This window comes from Pezoporus flaviventris, unplaced genomic scaffold (genome assembly GCF_033815535.1).
Source record: "Pezoporus flaviventris isolate CSIRO_AGI_PZ_B2104156 unplaced genomic scaffold, CSIRO_AGI_Pfla_v1 ptg000078l, whole genome shotgun sequence".
Lineage (NCBI taxonomy): Eukaryota > Metazoa > Chordata > Aves > Psittaciformes > Psittacidae > Pezoporus > Pezoporus flaviventris.
Window position 1 is genome coordinate 15,321,440 of NW_026892626.1, and position 25,779 is coordinate 15,347,218.

At 39.0% G+C, this 25,779-nt stretch overlaps 1 protein-coding gene across 1 annotated transcript in view; it reads left to right on the top strand.

Moving 5' to 3' along the window:
- The window catches only part of SDK1 (sidekick cell adhesion molecule 1), a 418,839-nt gene that overhangs the window by 242,254 nt on the left and 150,806 nt on the right, over positions 1-25,779 (top strand). The window contains exons 7-9 of the mRNA XM_061473901.1: positions 15,385-15,496; positions 16,373-16,563; positions 24,113-24,196. Coding sequence (XP_061329885.1) covers positions 15,385-15,496; positions 16,373-16,563; positions 24,113-24,196 — 387 coding nt within the window. The remainder of the gene's footprint in view (positions 1-15,384; positions 15,497-16,372; positions 16,564-24,112; positions 24,197-25,779) is intronic.

Genomic DNA, 25,779 nt, shown 5'->3' on the forward strand with positions numbered 1-25,779 from the left:
AAAGCCACAGTGACAGGGCAGGTCCAACCTAAAGCCAGGAGGTCAAGTGAGGAAGGTACAAGGCTGGCTTCAGGCATAGCTCAGGCAAGGACCAAGGTCCTGAGCTTTAATGCAGCTCCTCTGTCAGCAGGTAGAGAACTTGGCTGAGATTTCACACAGGTCTCACAAGTTAGTTGTTTTTGCCAGCAGCCTGATCCAAGGTTATACAGCTGCACCATATTGGACCTGACCTTGACTGCAGGCAGTGACACCCAGGAGGGGGGAAAAGGCTGCACAGCCTACTGGTGCACTCTGGGCCTCTTGCCTTTTGGCTGACATTCCAACTGCCATGTGCAAATAAACAGAAGCCAGGAGTTGATTTTTAATGTACAGCACTGAGACCGTGTCATTGTTCATAGGAGAACTGGGCTGGCAAAGAGATGTTGCTGGTCTGCATCTTGAAGGACTTGGTTCAGAGGCTTGAGAGCAGCAGAGCCTCCTGCCCTGAGTTCCTTTGCTGGCTCTATGTCAGGGCAGGACAGGACAGGCAGCGAATCCAAGTGCTTGCAAACAGCAGAACACACTGACTGAATCCATGTTCTGCAATGTGTTTCATTTTGGCTTTTTTGTTTTAAAATATGTTGAATATATACTATTGATCTCTTTGAAAAAGTACAGAAGCTATGGCAGAAAATTACTGTAGAGATTGAGGAGCAGGAAAGCAGATTTTTAACACTAGAATGTAACCTGCTGTTTGAATGGCCTTAAGTTACATTATGATCCAGGGTTTAGACATGATTCATTTGTAATGCTTGTAACAGCTAAAACTCAGTTCAATTTGTGTGATGACATATGCCAGAGTCTGCAGGCAGCTTGAAACAATAATGCTGGGAAATGCAAATTGCCTCTTTTATTCTCATACTATGATAAAACCTGGGAGAATTACCTTTTTTCCCCTTATCATGTTTGCTGTTGGCCACAGATGCTGTGAACTGTCCAGCATTGCCTGAAAATATGTAGTAGAATTTAATATAGATTGGCATAGCACATTAACAAATCTTTCAACTGAGAACTGATGTGAGAAGGGAGTGTGAGGAGGGGAGACAGCTTCAGAGCTTGCAAGATCCCCATGGATATGGTAGAGCATCTTCTTTTTCCAGTTGGAATTTGGAAAGGAAAGTTTTCTGTCCTGTATTTGACTACAGCCTAAAATGTTAAAAGGTCGTGATGAACAGGTCAGACTTTTACCAGCCGGAGCCTCATTTCAGTAATGTTTGTCCTTGCCTCATTTTCACCACATGTAAAATGGAGATAATGGTTCCTGCATCTTCTGCAGAGGTCTCTGGTGTACTGGTAGAAGCAGTTATTATTTTCCAAGAGCACTTTCTACTTCTCGCACTTTCCAGTGGTAATAAATTGTACTTTTTAATGGTAGGAGTAAAGGTTTTCTGCAGAATTAAATCAGCTTTTTTAAATGTTCCACTTTCCCTCTCTGCCGGGTTTTACATTTTATGCATTTATATGTGCAAAGAGGACTCGGAAACAACAGAAAAATTGATGGCATTTAAAATTGTTTGTTTTAAAGCATTTTTGATGACTCCAGTTCTCCTAGATGAGATAGGAAACAGATTTCTTTGCAAGCTACTATTTTTTCTCCTTGTCTTTTACATTGCCTATTGCTATTAATTATTATGAGCAATACATGTGATTCACTGTAAAATATACAATTTTATGTCCACTCTGCTTGTAATAAGGGAACGTTCAACCACTTTACCACTTTAAAAGACAGCTTTGAGTAGTTTAAGAATCTTCTGCAAATCAAGTTAACGTCTATCAGAAATGGGGTTATTTTTATCCTGCCCCTGGTTACAAACCTAAAACATGTGACCAGCCAAAAAAATAGGAGATGCAGAGAAATGCTTAAAAGCCCACATTTGCAGAGCTGTGGGTACAGATTGAAGTTGAAGCTTGTAAAAACATAAATAAAACAAACCAACCTCTTCCCTTCCCAAATCAACAACAACCCCATTCTCAATTTGTTCACCATTGCTTGCTCGATTGAGGCTAAGTAGTAAACAAGGAAAGCATAAACCCAAGGCAGTTTCCACATTGTGTGAAGAAATTGCTTTATTAAATGTATAAAATCCTCAGGAGATGTGTCTGAAGTCCCTGCCTTATGTGTGTTCGCATTAGCACATAGGGCAGCTGCTTATAGAGCCCAGAACACTGCAGGATTTGTACCCTGGACACGATTCGGGTACCGGTAACTTGCTCTGGCCGTGTCACCTTGGGAATTATGGTTTTGCCTCTGTTCCCTTCCAAGTGTTGAGTTCTGGGGTGCAGTAAATGCTTAAGTGTGAAGAAAGTTTCTAAGTTATAGTGGGCTCTGTTACAAAGCTGCATTAAAGCATTTTGCTGAAATACCAAGTAATCCTTTTCTTTTTCAAAGTTGCTAAGTGAAAACACATCGATTTTTATTTTCTTTCAGCTGTTTCAATAGCTCAAGATTATTACTATTTTTAAGAGTGATAGAGAAATGTCAAAAATGATTCAGTTGTACTTTTATTTTTATATATCACCAGACTTTGCTTTTTTCAGCTTTGCCTTTGTGTGTGTGTGGGGGGGGGGGGGGGGGGGTACAGGCTTTGGAGGCAGTGGGAGGGAGAGATTATGGTTTATTTCAAAAGGCTGCTTGTATTTCTGAGTTTTCTCAGAGATTTTGTGCTTCAGTAGGTAATGCATTTTTATTGTCTTAAATTTGGTCTGTGCTGTAAAATTCTTTGGCCAAATGGCCTGGCAAACCTTAATCTCTTCTCTATAATTACTCTTGAAGGAATGGAGAAGAGATAGATCAATTGCTTTTGATACTACATGTGATTTATTCATTTAGTATTTTCTTTCACTAAAGATAGATGTGGATACAGTGAGTGTGCAGAACTAATACCACAATCAAAAAGCTGTACCGAAGTCACAAAGCAGAACAAGGCAAAATGAGCTCGGTGTTGTAGGCTAATGGGCATCCTACAGAATTCAGGTTCCAGGTGCCAGCAACAGCCAGCTCTTCCCATCCTAGCTTCCAGTTTTGTTTTAGCTGCTTAGTTTAATTTAATCCATATCTAAATGCATTTTATAGGTGTGTATAAGTGATTTGTCCTTCTTCATTGTGCGTAAGTAGTTTGAGGAGATTGTACATGTGTGAGAGAAAGCAAGTGACAGTTTTGTTGTCAAGTGGACCCTGCAACATTTTCTTGCCATTGTAGTTGCTCTAACATTTGATAGTTCTGCACTAACACAGCCCATAACCATCTGGATAGCAGAATTATATTGTTAAGTATTATTTTGGGGGGCAAATCAGAATAAAACAGGTTGATGAAATCTAAACAATGTTGTTGTGTTCTGCCTAATCACACATTGACAATTGGTTTCAATCTGATAACCCAAGGCCATTTTTTCTAAACCTAGGGTGAATTTCTTTTTAAACCAAAATGAAATAGATGTCACTGATATCTCAGCAATAGTTAAGTTCCTGTCTTAGACACCAGTACATTTTCTCATTTATTCCCCATAATTTTTCTTATTAACTGTAATTCTGTTGTGACATCCAAGTGTCATGTTACTATGATAGAAATTTGAAATAAGGAGCAGCACAAAGTGCAAAGTTTTGGATGAGCTGGGAGACAAGAGCACCCTGTGGAAATAAGCTTCAGTTTTTCACAAGCAAAGCAAAGAGTCCTTGTCGTAATCAGGAGAGGCTGTTTACTATCCATACAGCTAAAGCAGTGACCCAGCCCTTCTCTGAGAGGGTAAGAAGTCAATGCAAGATGGAAAAGACATCATACTCTTTAACTCCACTCTTATCTGGGAGCAGTAGATAGGAAATCATAAGTACATTAATGCAAACAGCGTTTGTACCAGCCAAGTAAGGTACAACTATCAATCTATTTTTAACAATGCTGACACTACCCATGCTGCAGAAATACTAACAAAGAGCCTCAAGTAATAACTTCCCCTTAGATTTCTTTTTACAGTACTTGCAGCATTCTCTGAGCAGGCATTTATACACTATGTATAAATAGGCAGACACAAAAACCTATTCCATCTTCCAGAGAAGAGAGACGCTGGTTTATTCGCACTTCAGAAAATTAAATGCTTATCCATCTGTGGAATTATTTTTGAATGAATAAGTTTGTAGACTTTCTTTAGCTGGGTTATTGTTTGCTCTTTTGGAACATTCTTTGCTTTCACAGTTGTTTTGTTCTTGCTACAGAGGAAATACAGCAATGTGTATTTTTCTCCCTGCTGAGGTCTGAGGCAACCTTATATTATAAAATAACCAGAGACTGATAATCACAAAGGCTGCAAAGGGAAAGCTGCACTTTATTTAGAAGAACATCTGTGCTATAAAGAGAAAGAAAAATTCTTTCTTTTGATAGGAAAATATTTCTTTGGATTCTGAGCTCTGCTGTGAGTGGTTTTTGCCCTGCTTTTTTTATTTTACAGTACTCTAAATATATAAATGAAATTTTATTTGCTTCTGAATCTGTGTGACCTGAACAACTCTAATTTTATGAAGGATTGTATCCCTTTATGAAACAAAGTGGAAAAAAGTAGCATGTTATGGTCAGGGGATGGAGAACTTTAGACCATATGGAGTGGACCTGAGGCCCCTGATAACCTATTTCTCAAAATATTATTCTGATAAGTCATTCCATATGTTTGGTTGAGTTAGCTGTTGGAAGATGGCTGGGGGGGATCTTCTCGTTTTTCAGATCTGCTCTCTTTGTGTAAAGACTTGGAAACAGCAGACCTTTGGGAGCAAGGTAGCAATGTGGATCCCAAAACATGCTTCTTGTAGATAAATATATATATAAATAGAATGCAGCAATAGTTGACCTTCAGCTTAAAATGTTGCTCAGTGAGTGCATCTTGGTTTGGTGCACTTCAGTAACAAACCTGATTATTTAGTTCAATGTTATAAATATCTTCTACAAACTGCTCTCCTTTAAGCCTTTATAAATTGTAGTGCCCAGGATCTGAGTACCAGCTTTTAAATTTGGTTGTTTGGGTTTTTTTTTTCCCTTTTAACATTCAAATGATGTTTATATATAACAAATTTTAATCCCTGTTCTTAGAGTGGATTTTCTGGAGAAAGCTTTGATCCACACTTGGCTTATCCGGTAACTGTAACAATGTGCTCACATGACTTTGACTGTCTCTTACGTGCACTCTTTAGATCACAATGGCCAATTTGGTGGCCTGTGCACCTTTACTAGCACCAAACGTCTATGACACAAAAGCCTTTCCTTTTATTGTGAAGAACAGATCAGCTGTGGGGCACTTTCAGCTTTGTCTTTTGCCTTTTCTAAGTGAGGGCAGGTCTAAATTCTTCGATCCTTCAGGAAGACCACAGATCCTTAAACAAGCAGCCAGGTGTGGTAGATAGCCAGGACTACAGAAATCCGATAATACTGATTATTTTAATGGATTTGCCAGGTATCTAAAACCTAATAAAAACTCCAACTTTAGTATTAATTTTAACTTTATCAGGACTGTTTGTCAGATGATCAGTATATATGTGCAAGTGTCTGCTTCCAATGTACTGCACCACGATTATCAGGTTCATTTAAAAGATGCTACACAGAAATCAATCTCAGAAACTCGCATATGATCAATTGTGCGTATTTGTTTTATGCTCTACAGAGCATAGTTAATCTTAAATCTTCCCTGTGAAAACAGTGCTTCGGTTATTGTTGTGGTAAAATAAATTCTTGAAGGCATTTCTTAAATAATTTCCCCTGAAGTCACTGCAGATGCTCTTATTTAAGTCTGGTGAAGGATAGATGAGAATTATGTGGGTTTCTTCCTTTTCTCTCTTTTTCTTTGTTTACCACCCTTCATTTCTAAGTAGAAAAGTGTTTAAGCCTGTTACAAGTAGGGGAAGCAGCAAGTAGATTGTCAATGGTTGTGATTTTGTTTGTGCCAAAGGAGTTAAGAACTGCTTTTATTAATAAAAAAATGAAGCCACATATGAAGATGCATTTGAAAACAGAAGGCAGCATTTTATTGTCTTCCGTTCCTCTTTCTTTGTTGCTGCTTGACAGTAAACTAGAATCTGCTGGTGAGAATTGCAGCATCTGAAATAGCAGCAGTTCTCTGATTCCTGTAACACAGCCATGTCCTTAGCTCAACTTTCCTTCTATATTTCTTCTCTCTGCTCTTGTCTCACCACTGAATTTTGCATTTCTGGACATTATGATTAACTGACAGCTCTATTTTATTTAGCATCCAGTTTCTGCTGTGAGAGTTTACTTTTATTAAGAAAGCAAGCAGTACATACCAGGTATGTGAAGGGCAGAGATGAGATGTTACACGTTCATTTTTGGCCTCAGCAGAAGATGACTCTTGCTGTCTGCTGCAGAAGCCCCTGCAACCACTGCCAGATCCCTCAAACCTGTTTCTTCATTCTAGATGCATGCCTGTTTAAATTTAAAAGGATGCTTCACTTGCAATGCACTAAAGCACATCATAAAAATATATAGCCTCTTAAAAATCACTTCCACCGATGAGTCATTGCAAAATCTTTGTAAACATGAATGTGTTTTGGATCATACTCCTAAAACCCCACAGCCCCTGGATGCTGGCTGCAGAGGCTCTGTGCTCTACCTGTTGCCTCTCACACCACTTTGAAGCTGACTCTGAGGCTAATAGATTCCACTGATAGACCATGGATATTTTTTCCCTCCTTTTAACTGCTCTTGATTAAGATTACACACTCTATCCACTTATAGAGCCAATATTAAAGCTATCTGGTGAATTGAAAGCCACCTGAGTGTTCTTTAGTTAGAATAGCTTGAGGCTATATATTTTTTTCATGTTAAAAGCTCTAATGATGTGCTGGATGATAAGTTTTTAGGCAGAAAGAAACCCCTCACTGTGCATGGGGGAAGGTCAGGTCAGTGACAGAGACAGAACTTCCAAATTGCTCTTTTTGCAGAAGGAGTTGCAAGAAGGGAATTTCAGAGTGTCAGAGCAGAAATATGGTCTGCTTTTGAGTTTAGCTGCTGAATCATCACAGGGAGCTGTTTAACCAAGTGGTGGCTTAATTTCCTTAAAACTACATGGGACCACACTAGAAATTTATTTTTGAAGTAGTCCTAAAATACAAAGTGAGTTTGTAGACCTCAGGTAGTATGAAAGAGGAGGAAGAAGTGTTTTATTGAAGGCTTACCCCACTAAATGTAGACATTGCTGTGTTATCTGCATTAATGGCCTGTAGGAAAAGGCCAAAATCAGGAAAAACAGCCACATCTCCCATCCGTGTCCCAGTCTGTGGAGCAGAACTGGTGAGAGATAAGCTGGAGAGACTGTGTCACCATGAACCATCTAGCCGTGATGCCTCTCCTTGGGCACTGCATTATTCCTTGCTTATGGAAATATGTTTTCTGTTTGTAAATCAACTGTACTTAGGCCCCTGTCTCTCATTATGCCCAGGAACAGACCCTAAAAACTCCCTAAATGGTTCCGGAAGCTTTTTAGCTTGCATTTTAGGCTTTGTCCTATCTGATAAAATATATAAAGCTGCTCTTTGCTGTAGTATCTGCACACAAAAATGTCTAAGTTGTCTTGTGGATAGAGTTGAGTTCTCCAGTAGGCTTTCCCTAGGGCTGAAACTAACACCTCTTGCAGTCTGTGTGAAAGTGCTTACAAAGAGGGGAAAAAGCTGTTTCTGTATTATTTGTTTAAAATTTGGAAACATTTATAGTATGATTCTGGCTTTTTGTGTTTTTACTCTTGCTCCTATCCTTTTTTTTTTGCATATATTGCAGTGAATCCTTTCAAACTTGTCAGACAAGAAAAGTTTGGCTTGTTTAGCTGAGTAAAATTAAGACTGTGAAGGAGCATGATTGTTTTCTATAAATACTTTAGGATGGAAACATCACAGAGGGAGAAAATAGCTATTTAAGCTAAAGGACAGCTTTGGCAGAAGAACAAATGGGGTACATTGGCCATGAATACATTTAAGCTAGAAATTAGGAGTGTTTTTAACAGATTGAAAAAGAAAGCTCTAGGAAACTTTCCAACCAGAAAAGTGGTGGTAAAAAACCTCAGTATTTTTATCATGGGCCCCTGTACATTCAAAATGGGGTTGCATGATGGGATGTCAGAGACACAGGGAACTAGCCTGACCCAGGAGGTGCTTCTAGTCCTCTGCTCCAAACAGTTAGCAGAGTGCTCCATACATAAAATATTTTCTTGCCAATATTTTGCATGGTTAATATGTATTTTCTATTTTCATCAAATCACAGAATGGTTTGGGTTGGAAGAGACCTTAAAGACCATCTAGTACCAACCCCTTGCCACAGGCGGGGATACCTTCCTCTAGAGCAGGTTTTCCAAGCCCTGTCCAACCTGGCCTTGAATACTGCCAGGGATGGGGCAGCCACAGCTTCTCTGGGCACCCTGTGCCAGCGTCTCACCACCCTCATTGTGAGAATTTCTTTCTAATGTCTAATCTCAGTCTCCTCTCTGTCAGTTTAAAGCCATTCTCCCTTGTTCTGTCACTACAGACCCTTGTAAAAAGCCCCTCTCGATTTCTTATTGGCTCCTTTAGGCAATGGAAGCTCCTTTAAAGTCTCGCTGGAGCCTTCTCTCAGTTGGTCTTCATAATAGAGGTGCTCCAGCGCCTTAGAGCATCTTCAAGGCCTCCTCTGGACTCACTCCAACAGGTCCACATCTTTCTTGTGTTGGGTACCCAGAGCTGGACTTAGGACTCCAGGTGGGATCTCACAAGAGTGGAGTAGAGGGGGAGACTAATCTCTCTCAACCTGCTTTTCACACTTCTCCTTTAAGGCTCTGTTTCTGTAATATATATCTACTTAAATTAGGAATATATTTTCATTCTCTTCAAACCAACCATCAAGTACCTGAAGTTCAGTGTGTTTTACACTGCTTGCAGAACTGCAAGCCTGACTGAGTAAATCACACATTTTATAGGTTAATTTATTTGGGTAACTTTATTTTTCAAAGGTAAATGCATCAGAAGTTCTGTTGTAACAGATAGGCCTATCACACAGGCTCAGAAGGGGCGGATAGAAAAGGAAGGAGTGCAGATTTCAGGCACTGCTTTATGACATGGGTGATTCAGCCAAGATTAATTCATGCAAGGCTTCTTTGGCAGTTGTCGATGACATGTTTTCTAATTGCTTCTCTTTACCATATCCCCCCCTCATACACTGGGTGGTTAATCTGCGATCCACTTGCTGGATTTTGTTTTGATTTTTATGATTTTATTCATACCCTATCCTACCCCTTTTATTTTACTTTCAGGGGGAACAAATCGTGTTTGATCTGATATGGACAAAGCTTAGTCACACCAACAAGAGTATATTGAGTCAATAAATGTAACTGACCTAGATCATCCCTTGTTTCGCTTGTATTATGTTTTGTAAACCCTTTCCATATCTAATGTTTTATTCATATGTCATGATGTCTGATGTCTGGATCAAGATGAGGACTTACTTGCTGCGATTGATTGAAACAACTAGGCCATTTTCCTTATAAACATGATCCACAAAGCTAAGTTTTTATGTTGTTGCTTATTTATTTTTTTGAGTCTAGTTTCTCATAGGTTCAAGATCAGAAATTATGATAATACATACATGTTTGAGAAGTCTTGACATATCCTCGGGTACTGAAAATTCATTACACCAACTCTGTACCATTGCATTGCTAATTATTTTATAAATACATAGTTTTGACTCAAAAAAACTCCATGTGGAGTTTTAATGTTATTCATCAAACTAAACAAATATGACCAAGAATCCTCCCAAGATCTCTGTTATTTTTATGTCTATAAATGTGAGCAGAGACCTGCACAGTTACACAGTAATGCACAACAGCATCACTGTTTTCTTCTTCTTCAAAATGAATGCAGTCCTTGCTAGAATAAAAGTGGAAAAAATGAAATGGTGACTTTTTATTATCTTAATACTCTTTTACTGTATAATCTCTTAATAATCACACTAATAACTAGGGAACAGAGAGAAATGCCATGTTTTAAGATGGAATTTTATGATTGAGAAATCCACTTTTTTCATTATTTTCATAATGCCTCTTTATTGTGCCTGCAGGTGGTTGTCAATTTTGCTAGTCTGTTGATCAGGCTTCAGTTCCTGTGGTGTGCCTTTTACTGCAAAGGGGAGGGGAAATTAATCTATTATTGATCAGGATCCAATTCCCATTGTGCATGTGGTACTGGAAAGGGAAAGGGGCATTAATCCATTATGGGTTGATAATCCAAATCATCTGCAGGTTGTATCTGGGAAAAGTGAAATCTATTCCATTAGATAGTTTGTATTTGTAAGGACTTTTTATTCCCTCAAGTGATCTCGAGATACCGTCTGATTGTCATTTCTCCTCTTTTCTCATATTCTGTGGTACAGAGGCAGAGATTGCATATTGATGCCACAAAGTTGAACTATTTATGTGTAATATTCTTTGCTATTTGTATTGGACTCCTATCTCACATTCTGCTTTTTCTAATATAGGTATCTATAATTTGGTAACATGAAGCTTTGCATGTAGCCTGCATAGTAATTGCAAAGGCATTTCTGAGTACTGTGCAAGTCTGAAAGCCTATAGGAAGTTTATGCTGAAGGTTCTCTAATCTTTTTCTCCCAGGATAACTTATAAATGGTTTCAAAGTTCTGTTAAAGTATTCAATTTCTCCATTACCTTGAGGGTAGCATACTGGTGATCCTTCTGTGAAATGTTTTTCTCTCATAGACAAATTTCATAATATGAAGAAGTAAATCCATTTTTTGGATGCTGATTCCTGTGGGTTTTGAAAACAGAACACTGATAAGTAACTGCAGTAGTAACCAACACTAGCAGTCAACATCGCATCCCAGGCTCTACCCCATACTAAGTAAATGAAGGGTATCTTGGCGATGATTATTTGAGCAACCCTCCCTCCTCTTGCTCATGGTCACCTTGTTTGTAGTAAGTGTCTTTGGAGGGTTGGGACCTATAAGCCAGCCTCAAAAATAAGACTTCTTGTGTTTTTCAAGTCTGAGCTCAAGCTATTGCTTCTTTTCAAGAGAGAAACAATTTCTCTCACCTTCTATTTAGTCTGGTTTGTCTCATATCTCTCTGAGATGTATTTTAGTATTCATTGAAGGAATATTCTTAATATTCTGCACTGCAAACACACGTATAGATAAACTTGGCACACCATAATGTAAAATCTGAGAAAGGACCTAATGTTTACACATTTCTGAAGGGAAGAGCACCTTTTGTATCTTCAGTCATACGGCCTGAGAGACGACATTTCATCACTGTTGGGAAAATCAAGCACTCAAATGGTTTTGATAGAGTCTATGATCTTTATAAATGGTAAATTATAATATTTTAAATTCTCCATACCTCACAAGGCAATATGTGTAGAGAGATAAAAACACTGTCTTTTCAGAGATGATAGAGCAGTCTGCTTAATTATTGTAGTTAAATAACAGATAAGAAATTCTACAGCTCATCAGTATTAAAAAAATCAGTGTAACAGACCACCTGGGATGGGGTTCATTCTTGGTTAGGTGGGAAGGCGAAGTTCCTTGTGATCCTGTATTGGCATTGTGCAGTTACACACAGAGGCTGGTGATAAAACCAACCAGACTGTGTGAGAAGTGTTCACTCTTTCCCTCTTCCCTCAGTACATCTGTGCTTTGTGCAGGATTGCAGATTCTTGAATTCCAGAGTCTAGAGAGGAGTTAATATTTAGCAGCTGCTTCATGAGGAGCTGGGGAGGGGAACCACTGAGAAACCTGCAAGGTCAGCTCCCTCCCCTTGTGAGTCTCTGGGGTTAAAATAACCAACCCTCAAAGGCTGGCTGTGCTGGGCCTGAAGGCACTTGAGTTATTGGGCCCTAGTACACACTGGTAATAATTAAGACAGTGTTTAATAAGAACGTCTCGAAGTAAAGGGAAGATTGGAAATACTGTCAGTGCTGTGGCTAAAATAGAATGCAAAATAAAGCAGAATGTGCTGGTTTTTGGAGAAAAGTCCCTGTTTGGATTAGGACTCTTGCCTGCAGCAGTCCTTCTGTCCAGCCATCTATTAAGGACTGGAATCAGGATTAAGAGCACATGCCTTAAGTGTCCTTCCGTGCTGTTCAGCCTTGTCTCTGCAGCTTCCTACAAGCTCCCCACATGCTTATTGTGTCTAATAGCAAGGCATCCCTTGGCTGCAGTAGTGGGGTGTTTTTTCCTTAAAGTTGCTTTGCTTTCTTGGCTGAAAGAAGGGGTTCAAAAAGCAGACAGGAAGGAATGATCTTTTCTCACAGAAAACATAGAGTATGGGGGGGAATGGTGGTCCTGTGTTAGCAAATTACTGTCACTATAACTGTGTTCTTGTATGCATTTGTATTGCTCTCCCATTTCAGTGTCTTTGACAAATATTTTCTTCAGAGAAACTGAAGCTCAATCATTAAATAAAGGATAAATGGGCAGTTGAGCAGTTCTTAAATAATGTGAAATGTCTGGGATGGCAAGGGGGGGAAATGGCTGGTGACAAATGCAGAGAAGCTGCCTGAGGGAGAGGAGAAACAGGTGGTGAAAAGCCAGAAGAAAACAGCAGAGACCTAGAAAACTGGGATGAGAAAAAGTCTGAGGAAGTTAAAAAAGGAACAGTGATGAGGAGACAAAAAAAAATCAGTTGTTTTCTACTAAGGATTTTTCAAATAAAATGCCTGTTTACCAACAACGACATTCTGCATTGTACTTCAGTGTAACACCAGTCAAGTAACATCATGTCAGTGTAGTGAGTTAAGAGGTGTAGGGGAAGGATAGGGTGGCTTTATTGACAGGCAGGATAAGAAACCTGGAAAGTCTGGCTAATTTTTCTTTATCTGATAATTTGAAATAGCTCTCTGCCTTCCATGGCCAGACTGAAATCTAATTTGCTGCGTCACATCATCAAAACGAAATCACAGTGTTGCTCCTTATCTCTATTAGGAGGCTGGCTGCTCTGATATTCCAACCTGTGGATTTCTTACAAAGGATGAAGTTCTTAAAGGTGGAAACACAGATCCCACATTTACTGCCTTATTGAGATTTTTACTCTAAAGTAAAAGTAAATCATCCTTTGATATTTTGATCAGCCACAAAACAAAGCTGCAAACTGTGGGAATGTCCCTGTTGAGCTTTATTTGGCAAAACAGGGGCCAGAGGGAATTACGGCAAGTGGTTTCTTTATGCTGCAAAGGGAAACTGTCTTTGAATATGAATATACATGCTGCCTATGTACTGTTATGTAATAGTTTGAAATTTTGTTGTTCTGTACATGCTTGTACCTCTGCAGCTGACCTTTGTAGGTATATTACTTAGAATCCAAGCAGTAACCATTTTGAGGAGCCCTGTGTCACATCTGTATTCCGTCACTTGCTCAAAAGCTTTATCAACAGCCTGCTTTTAATAGATTTGTTTCAGGGATGGTAAAAAAATTAAAATATGCACATACTTTATTTAGATTCTTGTTATGGTCAGTAAGAAAGTTAAATAAAACTCACATTTTCCTGGTTGCAGGCAGAGTAATGTGCACTGCTATTGCCCCTGCTTATCTACTCGATGCACAATGAGCCATTCTCATATGGTGAACTCATAGAGGTTACAGCAAAGCTGGCTTCTCCGGCTGGTTACAGTGGGGTTAGGCCATTCTTCAAGGGAGCTTATAGTCAAAGAAGTGGCTTTCCTCTTTTCCAGATGGAGATAAGAAATGCTTACTGCCAAATTAGTAAATTGGTTGTTGATCTTTTAGCATTTCCTGTTGTAAACCTTCATCTTGTGCAGAAGTAGTGGTGACCAGTAATGCTGAGGTTATTTCCTCTTATCAGTAATAAGCTACTAATCTGATTACTGCTTGTTTTCTATTTTTTCAAGTACTATCTGGAAAATTCCTGCCATGAATATCTCTTGAAACACCATGGAAATCTTCATAGAAAATAAATTTGCTACCTTACAGCATCATATTCCCAGGAATGTTGTTGGGCAGAAGTAAAATCTACTACAACCTTTTTTTTTTTTTGAGATCCCATGCATGTTCTATGTCGATGCCGTGTCAGGTCAACAAAGTATATTTATGGGAAGAAATAAGCATGTGCTTACCACTTCCTTAGGTACTATTCTTGGATGCTTGAATTTATCCAGAAGTGTGGATGGTATTAAAATTTTAAACTTATGCTGCATGCTGTCATCTCCCATAGTCACTATTTGCCATCAATTACAAAAACAGCAGTAGGTAAAAATTTTGTCATTCAGTAAGTCAGAAATCTGCTAATCTTGAACTCTGAGCCCTGTTACCAAAACCTCTGTCTATCCAAAGAGTGAAATTGAAAGTCAAATAGCTTTTGGTGTGCTGGGCAAAAGAGAAGCAAAGTATATCCTATCCATTTTGTATTATTTAGGGAATTATCTTAAACGTCAGGGTTCATGCCTTGCATTTGACTTTTTCCCATTCTGCTTAATGGGCATGGGTTAGCCTCCTTTACAGAAAACATCTGATGACCTCGCTTGCTTTTCCATCAGTTTAGTTTTATTTTCATTCCTTTTCCCTATAATTTGTTTATTGGATTCTGGATTCTTTAGAGAATTTTATTACTCTGTTATTCAAGCTAAAAAATAGCTAATTTTTCTTTCCCAAATGAGTTGCTTGAAGCAAAGTACCTATGAATGCATGGGTATTTTAATTCACTTACTAAATGTATACAGAGAAAATTTACAAGCAGATTTTTTACCATTTTTAAGTGTCTCCTGACTGTTGCATAAGCTAAATTATTTACAGTATGATGCCTCACAAAAGAGTAGCAGATTTGGGTTATTTACTTTCCTGATAAGAAAAAGGGATTGAAGTTGCTGTGATATGCTGCTTTGTTAATTTTATATTTGTTCCCCAGTGTGTAAAATCTTTTTAAAGAACTAACATGAGTATTGGCAGGCTCTTTTGAAATGGTGTGGAAGTGGCAAGATTAAACAAAACATGAAAAGGTCTTAAAAATATAAGTCAGCAAGTGTTTGATAAAAATAAAAGTGCTCAACAATAGAAAACCTTTAGGATGCTTAATTTATTTGCTCTCTATTTGAGAATGGCCCCTGCACTCCATCTGGGTGTAGTTCGTGTGAGTTACGTGTTTTGAGTGATCCTGAGCTGGGTATATTGAAACAGTGTGTTTGTACAGTTAATGAAAGCCATTGAAAGTGGTCATGCTGAAGATCTCCCCTGAATGAGGAAATTAAAATCCAGGGTGAGACTGAAGAGTGAAATTTGCAGCTGTGTTGCTTGATAAGATCCTTTCTATGGAACCCATCCGTTTGCAGATGTATGGGGTCTTCACAAGGTTTGTTTCTGCCCATGCAGGTGCCACAGACCCATCTGACACGGTGGCTCCCGTCATTGTAATCCCTCCCCAGAATACCAGCATCGTGGCAGGGAGCAGCGAAGTGACACTGGAGTGTGTGGCCAATGCAAGGTATTGTAAAAGCCACAGAGGGGTTATAAGGAGCTAATTTTAATGCACTGTCTCTGTTGGAGAAGGACATAGAAAGTTGTTTTCTTTTTTTGTTGTTTTTAATTTAATATTCAAACCAGAATTCTTGCTCTTCAAAGTCACCTTATGAATAATCTTGTTTGTCCAACATTACTGAATTAAACATACTGATTTTTCTGGCCAAATAAGGATATATAGAGAGCTTATGTTAAAGGTTAATATTTCAGCTGTATTGCCTATTGACATGGAAGGTGATATTGTTGAACAGTCTGAGCTCCTTAGTAAATAAATTAGTGAGGATCCGCTATGAAGTAATTTATTAGACACTCATTTTACAGTGATTATTCCTCAACTGTTCATAATGCACTGTAATAATAGAGTTCACAGCATTCTTCCTATGTTTCCATCTAGCTGGCCTTGAATAACATTAAATTCCAGTGGAAGTAAAGGGTTGAGGTCCTTGGATGATGATAAGACCAACTGATTCACTTTCTCCTATGAGGGCAGAGATGTTCTTGATATGAGTAATGTTGTTTTGGTAATTGAGTTATAATGAAAGCACTTCCCATGCAGCTGATTTCCATAGCACTATTTACTCCTTTTGCTTAGAGAAATCAAATTATTAGCACTTAAGTTCTGTTGCTGTATCAATTATCTGTACTTGCCTAATGCCACTTGCGTAGTCTGTAATCTTCGTGTACAAGTTATATATGAATTCACTGCTTAATAGTGAACCTCAGGGACAGTGGAAACAGAGAAGTTTTGTATTTTGGATGTAACTGCAGCAAGGTTATTCTGTAATATATATGTTGTATTGTTGAATTCTTAAGTTTTGTTTGTGTGTTTAAACCTTGGCAGACCTCTGGAGAGGCTAAGCATGACCTGGAAGAGAAATGGAATAAAAATAACCAGTGGCATTAGCAGTTTTGGGAGACGACTCACTATCACCAACCCGACCTCTGCTGATGTGGGGGTTTACTTCTGTGAAGCAAAATTGAGAGACAGCACAGAGGAGCCAGCAAGAGCAAAAGCCTTCCTTTCTATAATGGGTAATTCTCAAGGCAATGTGTTTTTTTAGCAAAACAGTCTCTGGACTAGAGGTATAATAGGAAATAGAATTGATATCTTAATATTTCATTGATCTTATATTTGAACCTTTCTTCAGAGAACAGAACAAAGGAGGTGAAGGAGGGTTATCTTCCAAATTAATTCAGCTGCTCTTCCCCATGAATATAAATTCATCAAATAGATTTTTTTAAATACTGATGTGATTCTGTGAATCCCCTGTGAAACTATATTTTTAATCAGAACTTGGGGAAATACAATAGGAAAATCCTTATTGGGCAGCTTCCATCTTGGCTTTTAGATGCATTAAATCCTGATTAACTCCCAGCTTGCTTACACCTAGTTTTACTATGTCAAGTACCTGCATTTCCGAAAGAAGCCTTTTAGGTCTGTTCCAAGTGCCAGTCAGGGGGCTTAAGGATGTTCCTGACCACCTAGACAGGCAGATATCATTAGTGAGGTAACAAATGGAAAAAGGAAATGCCATTAAAATCAGTGCTACACGCTAGACGTTCAACTCCAAAGGAATCTTTGGACGTAACATGTTTAAAGGGACACTGATGCCTTTTCACTGCCTGTTTCCACCATCACGACTGTGCTGGAGTTTTGTTGTAGCAAGGAGGTTGTCGTTTGGTAAAGGTTGTTACTATGTATGTCATATCCTGATACAAGAATGCAAATCAGAACACTGCACACAGTGCAGTTTTTTAGGACTTTTAAAATAAAAGAGATGTTTTAGAATAGAGGCCTTTAGATGTTTTAAGCCAGAGCTGATCATGTAAAGTCTGGCTTTTACCTAACAGTCCCAGAAATAACTGTGCAACTGTCCTGGAAAGGTTATTACTCTGGCAGTGATACAAGTTCTTGGTGTTGATCAGAATTCATGCACATGCATTTCTGTAGTGCCCTGCAGAGGGAATTCAGCATGCAATTCTCTAGATTCTTTTAGCCTTGTGAAAACACAGTTTTAAAGACTGCTGTATGGTCTCTATTATAGTAGTTCACGCTAAATGAGAAAACGGCTCTTCTCTCTCTTTAAAGCACTGTTCCAGGCTCATTCATAGCACTGTGTGTCTATTATATTTATTATCTACTAGATGAAGCTTGGTTCCAGTCTTTTTCTTTGTACTTTGGTTCTTAGAATTATTACCTCGTGGCTTCTCTTTCCTTTAAGGAGCAAAGACTTATTTCACTTATTTACGGTTTTTGTTTAAACTCTTATTCACAAGATTTTGCTGTAACTAGTTTAATTTTGCTTCTGTGCTGTCAGAACCAGTCTAACGCGATACTTAAAGCAGCCTCTTGATTAATGTAAAAGATTCTTTAATACAGTTACAATAAAACTGAGAAACAATCATCAGGGAATCATTAATCTCGCAGTGCTGCCTTTCTTTTAGTAGCTTACCTGCTCTCTTATTTTTAAATGTTTTATTTATTTCTTATCCGGTTTTAGGGGCTGTCAGGGAATAAAGTTATGAAAAGGCCTGTAGATAAATAAGAACAAGCAGATGAAAGAAAGCAGAAACAAATTGGTTACCAATTACTTTTATTTCTTTCTGATGGAACAAGACACTTCAGTTGCAGGTGTTTACTCAATGTGTCAGCAAAGCCTGATAGATTTCTTTATTTATGAGTTTCTTAAGCTGCAGGATGGATCTCTAATTCTAAACAGGAAGGCAAATCAAAGGATTAGTAGTTAATGCATAACTTATATTCTGCCTTAGAATTCTTGACTGTATCTGGCTGTTGTTTAATTAGTCAAGGGATGGGTTCTAGAGGAAAGATTCAAACCTGAGGATTTTTGCAGTGTATCCCTCAATAGTCTATTGGAGTAGTACTTACAGAGAATCAAGTATTCTTGTCTATTTGCATACATAAAATATTTGTAGTGTGTACATGTTGATAGTGACCTGATAATGAGCTGTACTTTTGCGGTGAATAACACAGTGTGGACTTAATAAGGGGTCTGACTAACAGAAGAAGGAAATTACGTTAATAGAAGAGTTTTTTTTCCAAAGTCATTGGGAGAAATCAAGTACAGACCCTCAATAGTATGGTAATGTGAACTTTCGTGGATTACTAGAGAAAAATATTTTGCTGTGTACAGGTAGAATAGGAGTCGTGATAAAAAGATGCATTAAAGGTATTACAAATACTGAGTTAATGAAAGCTTTTTTAAAAAATGTATCAGTTCTTGCCTTTCCCAGCTAAGAGGAGTCATGCAGTGGGCTTAGATGGTGACAAGAGCTTTATCAGAAGACAGTGGAACTTAGTACAAGGGCATGTACTCAGTTCAAACTATTATCTGTGACCTGCAATATTATCTCTGAAGCTTTTTCTGACTATTTGTGAGAGTACATCTTGATTTGTAAATCAGCATTACAGTAACATTTGAAAAATCTGAATCTGTAATATAATAGAGTAGCATTGCAGAAGGAAGAAGAAAATACTCGTGTTGCACTGCAGCTTTCTTCTGACTGTGGCAAAGAGCTTTCTGACATCTTCATATTGTTCCAGCAAAGATAAACTGAGGTGGTTCCAAACCTTGGTTTTATTAGCTGCAGTTGCTATAAATTTTTAAAGGGTAGCATGTTCTTCACTTGGCAGAGTAACAGTTTGGGAAAGATTTGTTGCAGATTAGATAAGAGCACATTTGTTTTATCACTAACAGTTTGAAGATTAAGTAATTTAAGGAGTCTTCTCATGAGCAAACCAATTTGAAAACTGAGCTAATCTTAAATTCTCCTGCTTCAGTTCTGCAAGTTCTGTTAGCGACAAATTGCAATAGTAATTTTTTTTTTAAGTGACTGTTCTATGGGAAATTATGAATTTTAGGAGTTTAAGAAAATGAAGAATGAAACCTTTCCACTACATGAAATCCATACTGCTGTTTAAATCAGATGCAGTCAGAAAGTAAAGTCTGAATAAAATGGGGACAAAAACTATTAGGAAGAATAGGCTGGTATGATGAGGTTGTACAGAACAGAGTGCTAAAGCCTGTCTGAAGGCCCTCTCCCAGCTTCTTGTGCCTCTCCTCGCTGGCAGAGCATGGGAAACTGGAAAGTCCTTGATCGAGGTAAGTGCTACTGAGCAACAAGTAAACATCAGTACATTATCAGTGTTATTTCATACTAAATCACTGGCACAGTACTGTACCAGGCACTAGGAAGAAAATTACCTCAATCCCAGCTGAAAGCAGGACAATTAATTTATGGTAATGCTGGGGAAAGGCTTCCATTTTTAATGCTCAACTTTCCTCTAAAACATGCAGGCCTGAATTTCTGAGTGATGCAGGAATTTCAGCTTTGGAGAAGTCCCTGGGGCTTCCTCTGTTCTTTCTGACTTTCATTTATGTATCTGGGATTAGGTCACACATCTCCAGTGCAGCTTGAAGGGTATGTAATGGATGCTGACTGCTATCTTTTGAATGTTAAAATCAGTGACCATGTAACTCTGCGTGGGGGAAGTTAGAAATGTATCAAATTTTGCAGGCTCCCAAGGGTTTTACAGAGAGGCTATCTTTTCAGTGATGTCTGTAGTACAGAACCCCCCTGAAACCCTCAACAACTATTAAAAGCATACATTTATATTCAAATATTCTTTTTCCCCTTTGCCTGTTCTTGACCCTTTAGTTAAGATCAAACACCAATACAATAGAGTATCTGTTTCTTTCAGTCTAGTAGGTGATGTGACCTCTCTCATTGCATAGCATGCTGCACTGCCAGCAGCATGAACTCAGTATAATGGGTCCTTTCCTATTCTGACTATTGTCATTCTATAATTTCAAAAAAATTTGAATGTTTGACCTGATTCCGACAGACTACTGTCATTCCTCGAAATTGCAGTGTCTGGGGGCTTGTGTCTGGCATGTTATATAGCTTGGAAGACATTGTAATTTCACCACACATACTAAATTTCAACACATGATTATTGCCTACAACAATAAATGTTCAAATTCATACTGTGTGATTCAAAGCAAGCCTTATAAATATGCAATAAAGTCATATATGCAGACAGCCAGAATGCCCCTTCAGAATGCCATCTGACCCCTGTAAATATTGCTGTGCTTTTATGGCCTCATTCTGATAGGTATTCACCAGGTGGTGCGTAACCCAAACTGAGATACCCTGAATTTTTCACTTGCAATTCATGCTGGGCTACAGGCCCTCAGGCACACACTTGATGTGCAGATGATAGATCTGACTCATCTGAAAAGAGAGAAGCCTAGATTTCAGTTGTCTACCACCTGTAACTAGAGCTGTTTCTTCCACAGCCTGAGTTCTGTTGAAGCCTCACTGCAAAGGACCCTTCTGAGCATCCATGCTCTAGAATAAGACGCATGTGGAAAAGCAGCAGAGCTTGCTTGGAAATCAGTGTTTCATTTCCCTTAAAGCCCTAAGAGTATACCTGCTGTGATTCTCTCATTCCTCAAATCACCAAGCCTAATTTTCCATTTATATTAGACTTGGGATGCCACAGAAATTAGGTCCACATGGTATTCTAGAAATTCCAGAATTCTCTTATGAATTAGCCTTGTCTTCCCACCTAGGCTTATTTCTATCTCCAGGCAGCAGAAGCAGGTAGTAAACAATCAGTAAATTGTAGAGTTGCTTCTGGAAGGTTTTCTGTGTATGTGCTTATCACACAAGAATTATATCCAACTCTTCTATGTGCAGTTGTTGCCTCAGCCTCTTGACCCTTCTGTATCAATTGTAGCATTTGGCAGGGCTTCCAGCTGCTGGAACGGCTGTGAGAATTGAGTTCAGCAAGCTTTAGTGTAAGGGAAAAGGTGGGTCTGTGCTTGATGAAGACTGGAAATTGTATCTGTTGGCACATCTGTTGGACCCTGAAAGTCCTCTGGGAGCTGTCTCTGGCCGTTAGATTGCATCTTTCTGCTGCTCCTGCTCTTTTTCTGTCTCTTCTGCTAACATTTCTCCCCTGCTTCTTTCAAAAAAGCTGATGTGACTCTTCCTTTTACAACATTACATTCCGTTTGCTAAATGACAGCTGTCACTGACTTCAAGTTCCTTGTCAGGTAATTCATTGCTCACCTAAGCATCTCTTAATGTAGTAAGTTTCTTCGGGGGTGGCAGAACAGCCTTTACGGGATTTAAAGGAAGGAGCACAGATTGTAGGAGAGGATTTTGAGAGAGACACTGGGAAAAAAGACTGTATAAATATGCCAAGTATAACTGCAGAAACAGTGTGCAACAGCAGCAGTGGTCATGAAACCACTAGCATCTTTGAGGTCACATCAAGTGCTTTGCAGCTGGACCGCAGGCCCATGTTGAAGATAAATCTGCAATTTCACCACTGCTGTGAGAATATGTTGCTGATCTAGGAGAAAGTTTGGGAGCTGATAGTTGAAGGTTGCCTGTTAAGGTCAAAGTGCCTTACAAAAGGGAGAGTGGAAGATGTGCAGTCAAAGGCCTCCGTAAAAGGAGAAAAATACACTTGAATCTCACTGACTGAACAGACATCCATAGAATAAGCCCAAAGTTAGAAGTGAATGTAGCATATGTGTCTGGATGCTGCCTTGGTCCTGTGCTGCTGTGGCCACCTTTCACCTTTGCCTCGCCTGATGATCAGATTAAACTGCCATAGAACGAAAGATTGAACTTTTGTTTTGAGAGATGGGCAGATGGACACTTTCCCTTGTGTCCAGGACAGATACATATATAAGCAAGGGCACTAGGCTAAAAGTCTGAAAATGAAAAAGATAACATTCTGAAAAGTGGAGCGCAAGGAAAATATCAGGCAAGGCTCAGAGGATGGTGTGAGAAGAAAGGGTGTACTCAGAGCTAAACATGGACTGAGATGAATTACAGAGGATTCAGCAACTTAGTTGATCAAACATGTCAAATTGTGCCATCAGTGAATTGCAATTAAACGGTCAGCTTTTCAATTTGTTGTTTAGACTAACACATGAGATCATATGCAATAAATCACAACTTACTATGCATGTTTATTAATAGCTTTATATTCAGGCTGCGAGGATCAATAATGTTAACACATGTATATTATTAGAATATAATAAATCAGGGAGGTTGTTTTATTGGTTTTGCTGGGTAAATGAGTATTCCAGGCTATTCTGCAACCTCCCCTCCTCCTCTGCACAGGATGTTTAAGACTTATATTGACTGACTTTATTTGGGATGGATACAGAATCGTAATAACCACTGGTGCTCAAGTAAGACCCCTGTCTATACACTCCAGCAAGTATTTTACTGTAGTTAGTGGGAAATAGGGCTAGGAAAGGGCGTTTTGTGTTCTAATCTGATGCTTACTGATGTGTACCTGCTGGCATGCCACGTCATCCCTGTGAGATGGTAGCAACACTTGCTATATGCAGGTGGTAACAGGAGAAATAAGATTTTGCAGGGTGAAATTACGTGATTTTGATTTTATTTAAGAAAATATTAATGTCCTATCAATAATACAAACTGCACGTCTGGTTTTCAGACATGTCTGGTGAAGAGATTTGAAAGAAGGTCAGCTCAGATGACCTTGGATCTCATTATAGTGTACTATGTTTTTTCAAACATACTTGATTTCCTTAAAACTGAAAATCTGAGTAACTTGTTCTCACAAGCTACTTATTATTGTCTTTTCTGTATTTTCTAAAACTTACGAGTAAGTTTGTCTACACTACAATAGAACTCTAGTTATAATCAAATAAAATACTTCTAAAAACAGTGCTCAGATGATAATTGCATTGAACAGACTATGACAGCTTTTAGTTACCATGATAATTACTGCAACCTTAATGCCTGTGGGACTTTGACATGATGCTCTTCAATTTTATGCTGCATAGAAGAAAGAGTTACATGACAGCATACTCTACAGTTTCTGAAATCTTGTCTTTCTTTAATTAAATGTCTAATATCTTTTCTTTAGTCCTAATGATAAAGTGTGGATTTTTATTATTATTACTAGAACTTCAATTAAAGCATTAAATCTGTTTGCTTTCAAGAAATAAAACAGTTGAGAAGAATTTTTTTTAATCATGCTGCACTTGTCCTCTGGTGCCAGCTTCCTGACATGCTATGGTACTTTATTTGACATGCTTCATGCCTTCAAGAGGTGGAATTTAGTTCAGACACTGAAGCAAACTATCCTATAAAATGGTGTGTTGTAAAAATAAACCTTTATAAACCTCTTGGGAAGGCCTTTCTGAACAAAGAATTAAAATCTTCCGTGATTCAGGCCTATAAAATGAAAAGTAGCCCCTGCTCTGAGTATTAAGTTGCAGTGCAAACCCCTAAATCTTATCTTACATTGACCTGACTCTGGAATTCCATGTAGCAAAAAATGGTTGGCTTTTTTTTCATGATACTTTTACTACTGAAAATAATCCCTCCAAATAGAGACGAACTTAGAGACACTGAGACTAGAAACTAGTCTGTTTGCAACACACTATTAAATGCAATATGTGGGGGGGGTTTATAGGATGAATATCTTTAAATCAATGGCAGTTTTTCATTTTGCTGTGACTTTGCTTGTTTACTCCTGTTTGCTTTCCCTGTTCTAAAGAACCACCGTATTTTACCGCTGAACCTGAGAGTGTGATTTTGGCTGAAGCGGAGAAAGACATGGACATCCTGTGCCAGGCAATGGGTGAGTGTGCATTGGTGTTCCATCTTGGATATCTATAATACATGTATGTATATCCAGTACTGAAGAAAGCATCTTATAGAAACATTTAATGTTTGAAGGCTTCTGCCTTGTTGCTTTTCATCGCAGAGCCCAGGTACAAGGGAGAAGGATGGACTCCGCCCTTGGAAAATTGGACAGTCTTTGTAGTTCGCTTCACACAAGTAATGCTGGCACATTCATGTCTGTCTGTTGGGCAGGGCAACTCCTGCTCCTTTCCCTCTGGTAGCCTGCCTTTGCTGCTTAGCTGTCACTATATAATAGGCATCATTCTCCTGAGCCAGAATACCGGCTGAGGTGAAAGTGTGGTTATGGAACCCATCATTTGCAATGTAAGCAGTATTGTCAACAGTTCAAATGCTCTTTTTTCTAAACATTATGGAACTTTCATCCAAATAGAAATGTCAGTAACTGTACCATTTAAATGTAGTTAAGAATCCCGCAGGAGGTCTATAATAGGCAGCTTTTAATTGACAGGTTTTAATAACATAAAAGGCTTCAAGTGTCTGGAATTCCACCTAAAACAAAGTGGATTTTAAGATTCAGTTCCGGAGAAATAGAAGCATCTCCTGTTTTAGCACTCTGGTGAGACAGGAGACATCTTGTGATCAGAGCACGTCTGCCCATGGCACCAAATTGCTTCATGGCTTTGGCAAGTGACTGACGTTCCTGTTGTCTCACTCTCCCCAAAGCTGAGTTTAACAATCAATACACATAAAAGTGTCATGAGATCCTTAGGTAGAAAGTACACAACCTTGATTAAAGGCACACTCAAACCTAACTTAAGAGCTTGTTTGGATGGGTTCCTTCTCCGATCAGTGCCAATAAAGTTATTTGTTATGCGATTATAATATTTCCACTGTGATTTAAGCATTTTTTTAATGCTTTATGTAGGAAAGACCCAACGCTGCTTTTCTAGATGGAAGCCTTGCAAGCAGTGTGATAAGCAAACGTGTGTGTAAGGGTGCTCTGGCTGACTTAGGATTTCAGAAGACTTTGATCAGATTCTTATGAAAATGAAGCTATGAGGTTATAAGAGACACGGTACCGTTTACTGATGTGAACAGCTCCGGAGAGGCGGCCTTCAGCACTGCAGCGTGGGGGAAACGCCGAGCCCAGGAGTCTCGTTCCTGAGGGACCGGAGGCACGGAGCAGCCCCAGGGCGCCCTCAGGGCGGGAGCGGCGCGTGGCGCCTCAGGGACTTTGGGCGGGAAGCCTGAGGTAAACTCAGTCCCTGGTCAGAAAGAAAGGGGCAAAAGGATGGCGGCCGCTCGGCAGCAAGCAAAGGAAACGTTTTCTGCTGGCCTTAAAGGGCGTGGTGAGCCGGACAGAGCTCCCTCATAACCGTGTAGCTGCCCGGAAATAAAAAGTATTTAGAAAAAAAAAAACAAAATTTATGGCAGAAAAATCCAGTAAGCACTGTTAAAGAGAGCTGTGTGTATGCAACCTCTGGCTCAGGAAATAGCTGAAGCACAGGTTAGTGGAGCTGAGAACGTGGAAATAGCATTCTGTCCTTGGGCTGCTCTTGAGTTTTGTGCCTGAGCATC